The sequence below is a fragment of the Seriola dumerili genome, unplaced genomic scaffold (genome assembly GCF_002260705.1).
Source record: "Seriola dumerili isolate Sdu_G_001 unplaced genomic scaffold, Sdu_1.0 BDQW01000262.1, whole genome shotgun sequence".
Taxonomy (NCBI): domain Eukaryota; kingdom Metazoa; phylum Chordata; class Actinopteri; order Carangiformes; family Carangidae; genus Seriola; species Seriola dumerili.
Genome location: NW_019174517.1, coordinates 611,934 through 629,167, shown reverse-complemented (window position 1 = coordinate 629,167; position 17,234 = coordinate 611,934). Strand labels below are relative to the sequence as shown.

The 17,234-nt window shown below is 39.0% G+C and overlaps 3 protein-coding genes across 3 annotated transcripts; 2 read left to right on the top strand and 1 right to left on the bottom strand.

The window, feature by feature from the left end:
- Nucleotides 1–1,306: 1,306 nt before the first annotated feature.
- On the top strand, nucleotides 1,307–6,150 carry shmt1 (serine hydroxymethyltransferase 1). Its single transcript, XM_022757057.1, has 12 exons — nucleotides 1,307–1,397; nucleotides 2,239–2,365; nucleotides 2,584–2,729; nucleotides 2,873–2,988; nucleotides 3,122–3,282; nucleotides 3,857–3,938; nucleotides 4,065–4,277; nucleotides 4,433–4,546; nucleotides 4,662–4,784; nucleotides 4,952–5,068; nucleotides 5,262–5,372; nucleotides 5,490–6,150. The coding sequence occupies exons 2-12, from the start codon at nucleotides 2,273–2,275 to the stop codon at nucleotides 5,660–5,662; spliced, it is 1,449 nt and encodes a 482-aa protein (XP_022612778.1). The 5' UTR covers nucleotides 1,307–1,397; nucleotides 2,239–2,272; the 3' UTR covers nucleotides 5,663–6,150.
- Nucleotides 6,151–7,746: 1,596 nt separating this feature from the next.
- Nucleotides 7,747–11,887, top strand: cpsf4 (cleavage and polyadenylation specific factor 4). Its single transcript, XM_022757038.1, has 8 exons — nucleotides 7,747–8,181; nucleotides 8,313–8,363; nucleotides 9,123–9,275; nucleotides 9,452–9,547; nucleotides 9,681–9,774; nucleotides 9,921–9,993; nucleotides 10,165–10,326; nucleotides 11,153–11,887. Exons 1-8 carry the CDS (start codon nucleotides 8,079–8,081, stop codon nucleotides 11,219–11,221), a joined length of 801 nt encoding a protein of 266 aa, XP_022612759.1. The 5' UTR covers nucleotides 7,747–8,078; the 3' UTR covers nucleotides 11,222–11,887.
- A 114-nt stretch (nucleotides 11,888–12,001) lies between these two features.
- On the bottom strand, nucleotides 12,002–14,936 carry atp5j2 (ATP synthase, H+ transporting, mitochondrial Fo complex subunit F2). Its single transcript, XM_022757037.1, has 4 exons — nucleotides 14,864–14,936; nucleotides 13,424–13,531; nucleotides 12,298–12,414; nucleotides 12,002–12,158 (listed from the first exon to the last, which is right to left on the bottom strand). The coding sequence occupies exons 1-4, from the start codon at nucleotides 14,877–14,879 to the stop codon at nucleotides 12,130–12,132; spliced, it is 270 nt and encodes an 89-aa protein (XP_022612758.1). The 5' UTR covers nucleotides 14,880–14,936; the 3' UTR covers nucleotides 12,002–12,129.
- Between the last annotated feature and the right edge of the window lie 2,298 nt (nucleotides 14,937–17,234).

Genomic DNA, 17,234 nt, shown 5'->3' with positions numbered 1-17,234 from the left:
ATGTGAAAGATGAAATAAGTCAATATTGCAGATATTTATTTTGGAAAAGAAGGAGTTGAATCTGGCAGTTCAGAGAAGGATTCGTAACAGCTTTTAGCTTGATAAGAGTTTTAGAAAATATAACTAAACAGTTAAATCAGTTAAAATGAAAATTAGTTAATTAGATTTATTTGATGGCTTGTCAAAAATGTCTTCAGACAGTGGGGGGGGGGGGGGGGGGGGGGATTTATACAGTATAAAACCCCTTAGACTAAAACTAATTTTGCTCTTAGTTTTATGGTTAAGAATAAATAACATAATTATGAAAACATTCATTCAAGTAGATGCTGGTGCGATCTTCCCAGTAATCACATTTATATCCACTATGAAATGTGCAATATGTATTACATCAGTCAGTCATGTCAAATACAAGAGTTAAAGTGAGTTTGAAAGATAATTAATAATTGAAATGACAAATTAAAATAAAAGAATATAAACTTGACAGTAGACCTTTATGGAAATGTTCTGATCCCTCAGGTCACTGTCCTGGACAAAACACAATCAATGAAACATGATTTCACATATAAATGTTTTATAAGACCTTTAGAGATTATTCTCTTAACATGTTACCATATCCTTCTCTAACTTTTACATTTTTTTTATGAATATCCCAAATAGCATACATTGATATTGTCAGTATAACTGTAAGGAAAAAAACTTCCTCTTGCATGTTTCAATATACTGAAGCATGCAAAACTAGGATGCAGTAAAGTATCCTAGGTATTAAATGTAAAAGTAATCACTGGGCAGAATGGCACCTTTCATAGTGTGACATAATCACCATTACATCATATTATTTGAATTTTATTACTGGTGTGTAGGTGGTATTTAAATGTTACAGCTTGTGGAGGTGGAGCTCATTTTAACTGCCTTGAATTTCTTTCACCTTGGAAAAATGGTTCTTGCTTTTACTAGAAAATATCTGGTGCATTCTTCAAACATATGTTTCCTCTTCAATAGTGATGGGAAACAAATAGAAGTGAGGGTGGTTCTTTAAAATGTATTATTGCATTTTTTTATCTATAAAACTACATCCCTATATGACTAACGAAGGCTCTAGTTCAACAGAAGAGACTAATAGTTCAACATGCCATAAGTTTTTTATTTATTTATTTTTTGTTTTCCTTTCCTTTATTCTAATGTTCCACACTCCAGTTCCGGTAGGTGGCGGTAATAAGTCTGAAAGCTTGTTGCCAACCGCCAATCAAATCAAAGGAAGAAAAGAAGCAGCAAAGCGTTGATTGGTGGAAAGTTTGGCGGACTTTCTCCTCGGGAGGAGGAAGTTTTACGATGAAGCCCCGGGGTCTGGTTTCAACTCAGCTTCACCTCTGACAGCCGCAGGAGTCTGTTCTCCACGGGTGAGTTAATCTGTTCATGTTTAGTGGGAACGAACAAATAAAAAAAGAAAAATACACACAATGGAAACTATTTGTTTAATATTTGTGTTGGTAACTGGAACCGGGGTTTGAACACAAGTTAAAGCTTGCTTTTAAAACGTCTTATTTGTTTGTTTTCCCGCGGTGTTGCAACGGCAGCACGTACATGAAGGAAGTCTTCCGGACAAAAAAAAAAAAAACTAGCTAGCGAAGACGTTGTTATTACTTTTTTACACGTGAATATTTTACCGTTGCAGATAAAGTTTCATTCTTTTAAAGTTCACCTTGCTAAAAGTTTATCAGACACGTCCATTTTAAACTGTTTTCTGCCCAAACCCCCCCCCCGTCGCTGAAAACTTAATGGGTCAGTCGAGCAGAGCAGACAATAACAGTAATAAATGTCATGTGCTCGGCTCTGCTAGCTGCTCGAGCTCTGTCCTGCAGTGACTTCACTTTGTAGACAGCAGCGGCTTCAGACAAAGATTTGGCAGCTGTAAACATCACGGAGCAGTGAGCATGTTATCTGAGTTACCAAATAACCTGGAGTCATGTCTGTGTAATGGTTCAAAGTTTAACTGATGGGGACATGTCACGCCATGGCTGAGGAGTTGCGACACAGTTACTGGTGGTGGTACATGTGCCCCCCCCCTCTTTGTCTGAGGCTTTTGGACTATAATAATGGATCTGTTTGTTAGCAGCACTCACTTTATACTTTTTACACACCAATCATATCATCTTCTATGATTGTAAAATTGCTTTTTATCTTTTTTTTTTATTACTCTGCGATTCTTATCTAATCTCTCAATAATGGATGTTTTTTCAGATCTCCAATTTGTGTGACCAGAGAATCAACGACCATGTCTGTAACAAACGGCCACAGTGTGAGCAAAGACACATGGGACGCTCACAACAAGATGATGCTGGAGCCTCTGGTCATCAACGACTCTGAGGTTTGTGTTTATTGGATTTTAAAGGTAGTTCACATCTGTATACTGTACAACAACCCCTTTTTAAAAAATGTAGCTTAAAGGACTTTTAAAGCTTCAACTGATGATTACTTTCACTATTATTTAGTCTAACTAGCCAATGCATTTTCTTTCACCAAAGAGCTTGTGTGCAAATTGCTCCTTTACCCTGAAACGACAGTATTTGTTTGTTTGTGTTTCAGGTGTTTTCCATCATAAAAAAAGAGAAGCACAGGCAGACGTACGGTCTGGAGCTGATAGCGTCAGAGAACTTTGCCAGCAGAGCTGTTCTCGAGGCTCTGGGTTCCTGTATGAACAACAAGTACTCGGAGGGATATCCTGGACAGAGGTACAAGAATTCATCAAGTTTGTCAAATTATTTAGTAAATACCCCTAAACCCTACACATTTAGTAATGAATGTAAAAAAAAACAAAAAAAACAAGTGTAAAAAGTATGGTGGTAATAATAATGAGTATGATCTCTGTGTCCAGGTACTATGGTGGGACAGAGCATGTTGATGAGCTGGAGAGACTCTGTCAGAAAAGGGCGCTGGAGGTCTATGGGCTGGACTCAGAGAAATGGGGTGTCAACGTGCAGCCATACTCAGGTATCACATATATACTGATTTTAACATTTAAAAGTGAGTCAGTATTTTGACTTCTGTGTCCTTTCATCATCATCATCATCGTCCTTGTTTCTCTCTCTGACTTGTCACACTGTTGTTGATGCTTCTCTGTAAGGTTCGCCTGCTAACTTTGCCGTCTATACGGCCGTTGTGGAGCCCCACGGCAGGATCATGGGACTGGACCTTCCTGATGGAGGTCACTTGACACACGGCTTCATGACTGAGAAGAAGAAAATCTCAGCAACATCCATCTTCTTTGAGTCGATGCCGTACAAGGTACAAAGCAATCATACGCGCTTTGTCAACACACACTCGTCCAGGAATCTATGTACAAGTTGGGGACATATTTTCCAAAGATGTGAACAATAACTGTGCACTGCTAGAGATAACATACTGTAATCATTGGTTAATCAAGGCGATGGTAGCAGCACAGACTGAGAATAGTTGGACTTCTCTCAAGAATATTTATGTTTAATTTAAACGGATGAACATAATGTACACAAATTTGTAGAGTGCATAATAAATATGTCAATTTACATATTAGATTTACCCAAATGTAAACAAAGTTTGTTTATATAATATACAAAAAATATAGAGTGCACAGCAAATGTTAATTTTACAGAGCACATCTACAATAAAGGAGAAAACTGAAATTCCAAAACTTGATAGAACAAAGACATTTTTATTCAAAGTGGTTTCAGGTTGATTCAGTCCAACAACCCTATAGCTGAAGTACAATTCTTTTAATATTTAGTGTTGTGCTTGTATTGTGTGTATCACATGTAGCTGTTAGGGTGTAATTGTTATGTTGATGTGCTATGACATCGTTTCCTGTTTCTACTGTCTCTAGGTGAATCCAGAGACCGGCTACATTGACTATGACAGACTGCAAGAAAATGCACGACTGTTCCACCCCAAACTCATCATTGCAGGTCCTTTCCTTTAGTGTGTACACACACACACACACACACACACACACACACACACACACAGTTTAATATTGCAGTAATTCAAACATAAATAAAATAAAAAAACATCTTCGTCGTTTTCTTCTCCAGGAACAAGCTGCTATTCCCGCAACCTTGACTACGCCCGCTTGAAGCAGATCGCTAACGAGAACGGTGCATATCTGATGGGAGACATGGCTCACATCAGTGGTTTGGTGGCTGCTGACGTGGTGCCGACACCCTTTGAGTACTGTGACATTGTTTCCACGACAACGCACAAGACGCTGCGTGGCTGCCGCGCTGGACTTATCTTCTACAGGAAAGGTAGAACTGGAATATGACGCTTGTGTCCAAACAAACCACTTGTTTTTTAAATTTTTATTTGTCATCAGTATTTTTATTTTTTTGTCTGAATTGGTGTTCTGTCATTTATGTAATTTTGCATTTTTCTCGCCTCTGTCTCTGTTTTATTCCTCCAGGTGTGCGGAGTGTGGACGCCAAGGGGAAAGAGACCATGTACAACTTGGAGTCTTTGATCAATCAGGCTGTGTTTCCTGGGCTGCAGGGAGGACCACACAACCACGCTATTGCAGGTACCCCTCTATCATCATTTTCCTCCCTTTTGCCTTTGTTCATCAGTTTTATTTTAACAGCCACTGCAGCATGTCGGCATCGATCTTATGTCTGTCTGTGGCTGGATGTCCTCAGGTGTTGCTGTAGCTCTCAAACAAGCCATGACACCGGAGTTCAAGGCCTACCAGATTCAGGTTCTTGCTAACTGCAAAGCTCTGTCCAGTGCCCTTATTGACCACGACTACAAGATCGTCACTGGTAAGAGACACAGTGCCTCTAAATTTAATTCAAATTTATCTTCTGTGTCAGTTGCCATTGTACATTGCAGTCACCTTGGAGAAAAAATTATAGGTATAGTTGAAAAGTCGTCTGTGAAAGCACCTTAGAGCTTTATGGTCTATGTAATATCATCTCTTCCTGTGTAGGCGGCTCTGACAACCATCTGATCCTGCTGGACCTGCGCAGCAAGGGAACTGACGGAGGACGAGCTGAGAAGGTTCTGGAAGCCTGTGCCATTGCTTGCAATAAGAACACCTGTCCAGGTAGTGTGTGTGTGTGTGTGTGTGTGTGTGTGTTAGCACTCGTATGCAATGATGCATACAGCGTTGTTTGCATGATAGTGTAGCCATTTGTGTGTGTACTCTCTAGGAAAAGACTCTATCCTTTGACTCTGAATTTAGCTTGAGATGTAGACGTTCATAATCACTGTAATTCTTCCCATTCGTCTTTACATAGGGGATAAGAGTGCTTTGCGCCCTAGTGGTCTAAGGTTTGGCTCTCCAGCTCTGACCTCCAGAGGCTTGATGGAGGATGATTTCAGGAAGGTGGCGGAGTTTATTCACAGAGGTAAAAGCCATTTTTCAAGCCAAGACATTTTCTGAGAGATGTATTTGAGCTGGGGATTAAACAAACATGATTTTTCAGAAATGAAATTGCAGTCCCCACTCTCCTTTCCCCCTGCAGGTATTCAGCTGGCCTTGGAGGTGCAGAGGAGCCTGGATCCTAAGGCCACTCTGAAGGAGTTCATTCAGGCACTGTCGCAGGGAGAGAAGTTCCAGCAGCGAGTGGCGGAGATCAGGGCTGAGGTGGAGGCTTTCGCCGGCCAGTTCCCCATGCCTGGCCTACCTGAGCTGTAAACATTGAGGGCTGCTGGACGGATGATTACAACAAACATTATCATGCCAATTTTGATGGTGTGTTGTTTCATATGTATATTTGAGCGTATAACTGTTGAATGTATCACTCCTCAAATCAAGACAGTTCTTATGACTTCACAGCAGGCATGGACACACACCTTATACCACAGTTTGAAACAGACTTGTCTTAATTATTCAGTATTGCTACAGTGCCTTTGCTGTTTTTAGGTGTTTATTTTGTCTCCCACTGTAGCTCCAGTCTCGGTTACATTTACATTTAAGCTTTAATCCTGTCAGAAATCTCCATTTCTTTTGTATTACATTTAAAATTCCAAAGTTTTCTAGCAGAAAGTACTGCTAGCACAAAACATGACTACTAGTTTCATACACGAGCATCCTATGTCATAAACTAGACATGTACAAAAAAATTTGATGGATTATAAAACAACTTTTGTTACATGTTATTAAATTAACAATAATGAATGAAATAAGAGTCTGCATGATCAATTTTAAAAACTTTTAAAGGTCCCATATAGTATGAAGGTAGATCCATGTGTTGTTTGATTATAAAGCAGGTCTATAATATTTATTTCATTAAGTCTTATTTATTTAATACAGCCACTATGGAGGCTAATTAAAGTGTGTTAGTCAAATTTTATGATAATTTGCTGTCCGGTCAGGACAGAAAACATTTCAAAATGGCTGAAGCAAACATTACACAGGGCAGCTTACAGAAATGTTTGCCAATTACTGGCCCCGAACATTTCAACCAACAGCAGAAATCAAATCCCAAGTTGAAGCTGAGTGTTTATGACCTGGGTGACATCTGCAGTACCATCAAAGTTTTTATGGTGACAGTCCGTTGTCCTGTGGAAAACAGTTAAGTGAGGTCAAGGACAACACTGTGTTGAACAGCCAGAACCCAAAGTACAGACACATATCTCAGTCTAAGATCAAAATAAAACAGCATTAAATCCAAGCATGAGTGAAAATAATGGAGCTTCAACAATTAGTCACCTTCTCAGACTTGAGCTTCTCAGATGTGAGAGTTTGATGCTTTTTCCTGTCTTACATTATAATGAGATCAATATCAAATCAGATGACATCACTATGGGAAACTGTGATGGACATATTTCACGGTTTTCTGATGTTTTATCACCAAACAATTGAAAAAAAAAAAAAAAAATTGGCAAATGAATCTATTGTAAAAAATATTCCTCGGTTGCAGCTTAAGTGAAGAAGAGACTAAATAAGAATCATGGCATGGAGGTACATTAGGTTTTATGCTAAATGAAGAGCAATTTATTCATTTCAGGGAGTGGTTTACTAAATTGTGCGCACAATTTATTTATTTATTTATTTATTTCATGCCATCTCCTGGGCTCCAATGATGTATCATTATATAAAATAAAGTCAGTCAGTCAGGTATTAAAGTGCATAGATATTCATACAGATGTTGGACTTTTTTAATATAACAGCATTTCACATTTTTAAAATAATATTAAAATAGGCATCAAATATTGGTTGTGGTTTTTAAGAAACGACATTTATGGATAAAGTATTTTGCTAACACTTANATGATGTATCATTATATAAAATAAAGTCAGTCAGTCAGGTATTAAAGTGCATAGATATTCATACAGATGTTGGACTTTTTTAATATAACAGCATTTCACATTTTTAAAATAATATTTCATTAAAATAGGCATCAAATAGTGGTTGTGGTTTTTAAGAAACGACATTTATGTATAAAGTATTTTGCTGACACTTATATAATTATTCCCAAGCGCCATTTTTTTTGTTTTCCATTTGGAGACCAAATTTTATATTTTTATGTTAGAGTTAGAACAGTTTGATTATTGCATGTTATCTAACACTGAAAAGCTTCCCAAAATGTCCTGATTAAATTACAATAAACAAAGAGATGTTCTATGGTCTCAATATTTGAATTGCAGAAAGTACAACTTTTAAAATGTACGTTAAATTTTTGGTGTAAGAGGTCATTACAAGGATAAATCTCGGTCTACTGTATATGTGAGTGTGAAGCAAACCTCTCGGTGATCGTTTGGTCGAGCCTTGTGACGTCAGGTTAGAGGTCAGAGGTCAGTCTGCGCGCCTCACACTAACTGTGGAGAACAGAGAACAGTTCCGTGACAAACAAGAAGTTACACACAGACCAGTGTCCACGGTGTTTCTTCAAAACAGCACCGTAAAGCTACAAAGGAACAGCAGCTACTGCGGTTTCTCGCCGGGGAGCTCGCTGATTGTTGTTCGAGTATCGGTTAGCCCGGCTAGCCTCGTTAGCCACTTTAGCTGGCTGATGAAGAAGTCACTAGCTAACTAGCTAAACTTTTAAACTAGCTAACAGAAACGGACATTTCTCGGACCGCGGTGCAGCAAACAAACGCGTGCAGACATGCAGGACCTACTGGCTAACGTGGACCACATCAAGTTCGACCTGGAGATCGCTGTGGAGCAGCAGCTAGGAGCTCAGCCGCTGCCCTTTCCCGGCATGGACAGTAAGTGCTGGGGTGCTAGCTTGTGTTTAGCCGCTGTAGGTAAACTATAACGGCTGTGGCTCTGTTTGTGTCAGCCTTGTGTGTCCTCAGTCTCTTGTCTTTCTTTTAAGTTGTAATATGTCTTCCTGCAGAATCCGGTTCTGCTGTGTGTGAGTTCTTCATGAGAGCAGCTTGTCTGAAAGGTAAAAACACATGACAACACTTCCACACCTGTGGGGCTCTTTGCTCTGGATGAAGTTGTGCTGCACCTTATGTAGTGTCACACATAATGAGAATAACTAAATAAATCTGAGTGACAGTGAGAAATCAGTGGGATGAGAAATGACTCTTTTAAAGGGATACTCCAGCAATTTTGTGTTTTACTTCCATAAAAGTGGGAGACTCACAAGATACAGATTTCCAATAATGTTCAAAATTGAAGCAGCAAAGATGCGTTCAGTGTCTAGTATGAGTCAATCTGTGACCTCAGGCATCCTAGTTTAAATTACTCATAACACAACTATTACCATCTTTTCATCAGAGCCTCCCTGCCAGGTAAACACACACGTCAGGGGAACATGTCAAGTATCATTCTCATGGTTAAAAATAAGCTGAGCTCTACTGATGATATGCAACAAATAATTCAACACAATACTTTATTGACAATAAGTGGAAGGAATGGTTCCAGGCAATTGTAATTGAAAATTAACAAAAAGTAATTTAATTTCTTTTTTAAACATCTTAATAGATGCATACAAAAAATGCTGGTAAGTCAAGCTCCTCAGATCTATGTATGGAAAAGTATAAAATGCTTCATTCTCTTGTAACCTGGCAGTTGATCTGAGCGACACACTTAAAAAAAAAAGAAAAGAGATTAGCAATTAGCAAGACTGTCCAGCGGGAATTAATCAGGACACTTGCTGCAGATGTCTCTGTTGATGGTTTTTTGTTTCCACTCTCAGGCGGCATGTGTCCGTTCCGTCACATCAGTGGGGAGAAGACGGTGGTGTGTAAGCACTGGCTCCGAGGACTGTGTAAGAAGGGAGACCAGTGCGAGTTTCTCCATGAATACGACATGACCAAGATGCCTGAATGCTACTTCTACTCCAAGTTTGGTTCGTTTACTTTTCACAATTGCACAGATGAGCTCAATGACTGTATTTGCCTTATGACTGTTGATCAGCATCCGCTTGTTAAAATGCCTAGAGTGTATTCCTTCCTCCTTTCTGCTGTGCAGGTTAATAATTTCATCCTGTTGTCTCTGTTTTCCTTTGTGTGTTGACCCTCGCAGGTGAGTGTAGCAACAAGGAATGTCCATTCTTGCACATTGATCCAGAGTCCAAGATCAAAGACTGTCCTTGGTACGACAGAGGCTTCTGCAAACATGGTAGGTCCCAGAATCCTCTGTTTATACACGGTCTAACCCGCTGGTTTGAACGTCTTCATCAGCATCAAAACAGTCTCTCTACGTTCTGTTGTGCATCTGTGTGATTTGATTTCTGTTCATCTTCCCATCTCAGGTCCCGACTGCAGACACAGACACACAAGAAGGGTGATCTGTGTGAACTACCTGGTGGGCTTCTGTCCAGAAGGAAAATCCTGTAAATTCATGCAGTATGTTATCCTTTTTATTTGATTCCTACATGATGCTTCTCTTTTTACCTTAATGATGATGATCAATTATGTAATTTAGTAAAATATTCATAGATAAACTTCAGCCTTCAGATACAGAGATGTAACAGTGAGATGTTCTTTTGCAGCCCTCGTTTTGAGTTGCCCATGGGAGCGTCTGAACAGCCTCCTCTGCCACAGCAAACCCAGAACCAGACAAAGGTGAGAGGATACAAGCACCAACACCCACATCTGGCTCTATAAACAATAACTGTGTAGATTCATTTCATTCATTGATGAGTGTGTGGTCGAAATCAAACAAGCCTTGACCTCAGTGCACCGCTGCGTGTCATATACCTGCCACTTAACAGTGTTTCTTGTGTCCTGCTGCAGCCTGTGCCGACCATCGGCCGCTCGTCGCTCTCTCTAATCCAGCTGACCAACTCCAGTTCAGGCCAGCGGCCGCAGAACAACATGGTGCCGGGTGCTGTTCAGCAAAATAACATGTCCGCCAACAGAGGGCCTCGTCCACTGGACCAGGTCACCTGCTACAAGGTGAGTGATCTGAACATCTGTCTGCTAATGTGGCCTCGTCTGCTCAAAATCCTTTCTTGACACCGATCTCTAAATATCAAGGCTGGCTGCTGCTGCAGGAGTGTGACATTTTGGAAAATAGATTTATTTGCTTCTGGTTGGCACTTTATTTGTTGAACTATTCCTTTAGTAGTGCAGCGTTGTTTCTATCTGACTGTTGCTGCTTTGATACAAGTGAATACAAACTGAAGGTTACGTCTTCAACTTAGCATAAAGCGGCTCATTACTACTTTAATTTTTTTTAAGGTGTGAATTTCTGTTTATTTTGAATTTAAAAATGCACGAACATTCAACAAAAATATCCACACTACAAAGATTTGTGTAAAAATCAGAAAAAACATTTTTTTTTACTATTTATTGGAGACTCTTGCACAATCAGTAGATTGTTTTTTTCTATTTTTTGCTTCACTTTCTATTCCCAGAAACATATTCTGAGTTATTGTTGCTGCCAAATGCCATTTACTGTTTCCCTGTGCAGTGTGGTGAAAGCTGAAAAGGACGAGGCTTGTAGCTTACATGAACTTAGGTTACATGACTAAAAACATACATGTCACACACTGTCACATACTAGAATGATTATTTAGTTTTTAATGTAAAGCAGATACACCACGCTAATCGTACTGCAGCTAAAATAAACCAGATCTTGTTTATTTGTGGAAAAAACTGAAATCGTCGACTGGCAGAAATTACATTTTTAATAATTAAGTCCTGATCATGAATACATAATTATTATCCAGCTTTCTCTCCTTTTAATATCTTCATCCTTTTGTCTTCCCTGTGTCTGCAGTGTGGCGAGAAAGGCCACTATGCCAACAAATGCACCAAAGGCCATCTTGCCTTCCTGAGCGGACAGTAACCTTCAGCCTCACGGTCCAAACGCCACAGCGCTGCAGGTTGCCGCCCCGAGGAGACGAGAGGACGTACCCTCTGTTCCACAGGCTGAAGTTCAACTTACAGACTTTTTTTTTTGCCTCTTCCAAACGGGATACATGAAAATGACAAACAGAAAAGACACTGCGGTCACGTCTGAACGACTTCACACGACTCTGGAGAAATAGGCGTTTAAATAGACACACCCAGGGTCCAGTCTGCAGCAACCGTCCCCACGGAGGTGCAGCGCTGTAACATGTTGTTTCCTCAGGTCACGTGACTGTATCTGTGAAAACAGACCAGCGATTTGAGCCCGCAACTTCTAGTAAATCTGTCTGACGATGTTAATAAAAGAAACAGAAATGTGATAAATGGAGCCCCCTGCATCACTACCTGAAACCTATCCCACACACACAATTTACTTTTCAACCATAACTGCATATTTGTTTCTTCATTTACAATCTTGGACATTATTTACCATTAAACGCAGAGGCTCTGTGTTTCTAGATCTGATCAGACATTAACAGAAAGTTCAAGTTTGCGGTGCTCAGCTCAAATTGTGTCTGAGGATAAGTTTCATTGTTGATAGTCAGTGACACAGTCTGAACATATTCTTACAATCTGTACAGTGTGTGCAAATAAATGTTCTTGTTACAGATTTACCTGTTTTACTTGCATTCATGTCACTGGTTCTAAAGTGTTATCACATGGAGTAACTGATAGTTGAGAATTTGTGACTAGACACCCAAACATGATGCACAACGTATGAATCTTTATATTGTTTATTGGTCACAACAGTCATATATTAACACAACAGAGCTGAGGATAGAAAGAGCAGGGGGAGCAGAGAGATCCATGTTCAACCCCTGGAGGTCTGATGGCTGCTGAAGGAGCTCAGTGGTACTTCCTCCAGCGATCGTGTTCTGGAAAGGAGGGACGGAGAAAACGGTAGACAGATGTTAAAAGCTCAGTTTTAAAAGTTTCTTCCATCACTGATGTGCAAACAATTTTAGCAAAAGGTAGAACATCTTAAATAGTAAAGTAAGTGTATGCATTTCTTACTGATGTGGTCGTATTCCCACAGGTAGCTGAGGGCCACGTAGCCAGCCAGCAGCATGGCCACACCACCGATGCCTCCCTTCCTCACATTGATGTACTTGTTGTAGTATCTGTCATGGCCTGGATGAGAAGGAGACCAAACAAAAGAAAACAGCATAAACCACAGGTGAGCTACCACATGGAATGACTTTAACAACATGTGAGTTAACATGGTAAAAGGGGAAACGGATGGGAGAAAGAAAGCTGTTATCTTTGCTCGTGATTAAAAATTCACTGGTTTGAATCCTTTGATAAACTGGGAGTTGAGGTTGTATTCACACAAAATCTTCTCCTGCCAAGACATCATGTTTTATGAATGAAGTCGCTCAAACATCCACATTATCAATGATTGACAGGTGACTGGTCTGTGTCAGTGATTGTGAATGCAGCACAGGAAACACTCATAGATTTCCTTAACCTTAACAGATTTTGTTTTCTTTTTAAAGTTGGTGATTAATTAATAATGTACGCATTATAAAGTTTTCTTTTTTTTTAAAAGTAGGGTCTAATAATATTTCAGCTGTGGTTTCAAGTTCATCACCGAACTGCATTTCTGCAATACTGGATCGTTACTGTTGGAGAACTGATTGGATCCCTATCAACTGGTCTGTCATCAAAATAAGCATTTAAAAATTAAATTTTATTGCAGACTTCCAAAACACAGATGCAATAATTAGCTACAGAATTGAACTATTGCAAGCAGGTCTTAATGACTCAGGAGACCTCTGGACTGCGTCTGACTTCCCTCAGACTTAAAGGATCTACTTCTAGTCCTATAATACATTGTGAACTAGGAGTCCTTGTGTGAATATGGCTCCTAATCTGCCCTTGAACCTTTCAGAACAGTTGCAAAATGGCAGCAGGGAACAAATGATGTGAATGCTGATGAGAATGAAAGTACAACTCACTATATGTTCCCTGAATATTTTGTTTCTGCGGCCGAAATTAAATTTAGTCACTTTTCCAACCAAAGATTTGAGCAATTTAAATCTTTGTAGTGGCTAAAAAAAACAAAACAAAACAAAACAAAAACCCAGAGTCAAGGACTTTTGATCCTCCACAAAGCATCAGTCAGAACACGTTAGCTCACCCCTGCGGAAGGCTGAAATGATGCCGTTGGGGGTGAAGTCGCGACCTCCGAGCCAGCTTCCCAGCTCACCCAGCTTCACATCCATCAGCCGCTTCTCAGCTAAGGGAACTGGTCACAAGTAAAGACAGCAACAACATTTCAATTACACTCTCAAGCCTGACTAAACTATTTAAAGTTCATTTTTCACTTATTAACTTATCAGTGTATTTTTGCCTCTTTGACTGAAAACTAAATCAATTATTGTAGCAACAGCCGCTTGTCCAGAAAAAGAAACACTACTACTCATTATTTATTTTAGGTAACCCAGGTGACACTATGCAACTACTCTGCATGTTGTCATGTATAATAACAATAACTTATGAAATTATCTCATGTTTGCAGGTAAAAAATAATAATATTTTCTGCGCGAGCTGAACAGAATATTAAAATCAGCAACAAATTCAAATAACTGTTGCTCGTTATGATTTTTCAAGCACGAATGTCAAACAATTGCTGGTTTCAGTATCTCAAATTTCAAGATTTCATTAGTTTTATGTGTTAGCAAACTGAAAACCTGTTCAGTTTTGCACTCTCGCTCAGACAAAAAACACAATGTGAGGGTGTCACCTTGGACTCTGAGAAACTGTGATGAGTATTTTTCTCTGTTTTCTGACATTTTAAAGGCAAATAACTGGCAGACTCACTGATGCCGACAAGAATCCTGGTTACAACGATTAATTCTTCTAAAGAAGTCAACGACTTCGTCATTTGTAAAGTAGTAAAGCAAAAGTATTCAGTCTCCAAATATAATACTAATACTGATTAATTTACAATGAAATACACGAAGACTCATTAAAATCTGCTTTTTAAACTTTCCACCTTTGGAACCAATTTTACACTGTAGGACCACATTTGACATTTACCAGGTGTATGCATCTAAACCACACCTATAATGAATGAAGTGTTATTTACCCGCCGTTTAAATGGCATTATGAAGCAAATCAAAGCCTTTCGTTGTTTATTTTTACGGTAAATTTGTGTTTTAGGATTAAAATTAACCGAAGAAAAACATCAGAGTTTTGGGGTTCACACCGGGTTTCCAGGCTACCGTGCAAGCTAGCCAAAAGAAACGGTTACACAATTTAAATGTGCATCAACATCATTATAATACATTCAATCAAACTGCGAGTTAAATTCAAAGTTTCTGGTCACTAAACACGACAGTTAACGGTCCAAAAGACTCATTTTTAACTGCAAGTTTGCCAATGACACGCAAAGTCCTTGACGTGACTCGGAGGATCGAGCGCGGCCTTCGGTCAGACCGACGCCTTCAGCGGACTCACTAACGGTCGGTCTGACGGGAAAACACTCGCAGGCTCCAGAAACACGAATAAAAACCGACGACAAAACCCAGAACAGAGACACTTAGTGATTATTTTAGCAGAGGACACGATGCATTACCTGGTCTGTCCGCCATCTTGACTGGTGCAGGGAGTTCGCAGCAAAGGCTGATGGGAATAAAACGAGAGATGCATCATGGGAGAAGGTGTAATCTTTTAATCTATCCACCAGAGGGCAGCAGAAGAAACCAAACCAGACTCTAATGATAAGACGAAAAGGATTAACAGCTTTTATTTCTAAAAAAAATATTTTAGTGGATTCTATGGTTTTTTAAATGGGGATTTTCTAGAAAAAAACTTTATCTGCAAATAATGAATGATCTTTGTTTTCTGTAAGCCAAAAGACTAACAAACCAAATATTAAACAGTGGGTCTGGGCAAACACTAAAAATATCATTTGTATATTGAAAGGAAAACAAGATAAATTAGAAAATGTTTGGGGACCATTTATTGTTTTTGTGACGTATGGATTTGGTGAATCATGAAAAAGAGGAGGAATGATTAGTTATGTGGGAGCTCTCTAGACAATAATTATGTGACGTTAATTAAAAAAATATTTTTATGATCCTTTACTTTCTGTTTAGAAATGCTTTATACTGAATAACTGATCTCTTCTTTAGTTTCTGAGAAGAAACTTGTTTCTGGTGCTCTACATTGTTTTTCATTTGTTTGTTTCTAAATGCTTTAACACATTGTTCCCAAACACCCCAAAGAGGTTAAAGGGTAATTATTAGGGGTCGTGAGACAAACAGGACATGGAAGCATAAAAGAAAGGACATTTACTGCACAAAATTTGATGTATTTTTGTCAGATGTTCCTTTAATCTCTGCTTTTTTTCTTGTGAATTACTGAATAATGTTACTTCTTCAGACGTCCCTATCTCTGAAATGTAAAGATTTCTTTACTTTCTTTGCCGCACATTAATACAAACTGAATATCTTTGAATTTTGAATCGTGAAAATGATGGTTTGCACAGGGGTATTGCTTAATATTAAGGGGTCCACTGCCTTAATGTAAACTTTTGTTTACACAGCTTTCAATTTCTTTTTTTCAGTTCAGTTTTCACAGAAAATTATCACTATATCAGAATAAGTTTTGCATTCATGCATCAGTATCACAATATAATTTATAAGACTTTATCTTAGGTATCACTTAGTATCCATTATATAGATCTTTCCAAGAAGGAAGTAGAACAGTCAGAGCAGAATGCATATTTGCATATTTAATCTGTGCCTCATAAATGAATGGCATAAATATATAATAATGATTGTTCTTAAGTGTTAGAATAAGACAGGAAATATATCATGTTCTGATTCCTCAGTTTTCTTTGTTGCACTTTTAAAGGAGAGAGTGGGTGTCAGATGTTGAGTATTTTGAAGGGTTTACTCCACCGGTGTCTCCTGCAGCCGAGTAGTCATGGTATCAATAATGCACCTGAAGATATAGTTTAGATCTTATTCAGACTGGTGTTTGTGTGTGTGTGTGTGTGTGTGTGTGTGTGTGTGTGTGTGTGTGTGTGTGTGTGTGTGTGTGTGTGTGTGTGTGTGTGTGTGTGTGTGTGTGTGAGAGAGAGAGAGAGAGAGTGAGTGGCAGAGGTGGTGCTGTGGTAGATCAGGTCCCCACTGAACACACCCACCGATCAATACACTCCCCTCTATCTCATCTCTCTCTCTCTCTCTCTCTCTCTCTCTCTCACACACACACACACACACACACACACTGAGTGAATTAGGGTGTGTATTAGTGATTTTGGCCTTCGTCCAAGACTGAGTAGCAACCTCTTTCCTTTATTAGACAGATTTTCCTGCTTCCCTCTAATGACTTTCATTAGATTGAGGACTCATACAGATGTCCAACACCCACTACGCTTCTCCTCCCTTTATCTTTCTCTCTCCCTCTCTTTCCTGTAGGTGGCTTCATGAATATTGTGTGTGTGTGTGTGTGTGTGTGTGTGTGTGTGTGTGTGTGTGTGTGTGTGTGTTGAACATGGATGAATCTTCACCAGGTTTAGTCTTTGATGTTGATGATTCAGTTCTCTTTACTGCATGTTGACCCAAATGTCTCTTCTCTTCTCTTCTCTTCTCTTCTCTTCTCTTCTCTTCTCTTCTCTTCTCTTCTCTTCTCTTCCTTTTCTTTTCTTTCTTTTTGTCTGTCCTGTATGGATGAAATAATAATAATTGTAAGCATATATTCTGTGGAGAGATGTGTCTTCTGTTTTGGTATTGGGCTTTAAAGTAAGTTTAATTACAATCAAAACTATGGTTACTGTTTTGAAAAATGATCTCCACCAAGTCTCTTAGATAACGCTACATTAAACAGAAAATGTCCTCTTTTATAGCTGTTAATAAAAGCTTTTAAAGGCTTTTATTACAGATCTATAACTTTGACACTGAATATAATATGAAATGGCTGTAATAGATATTTTAGTGGTG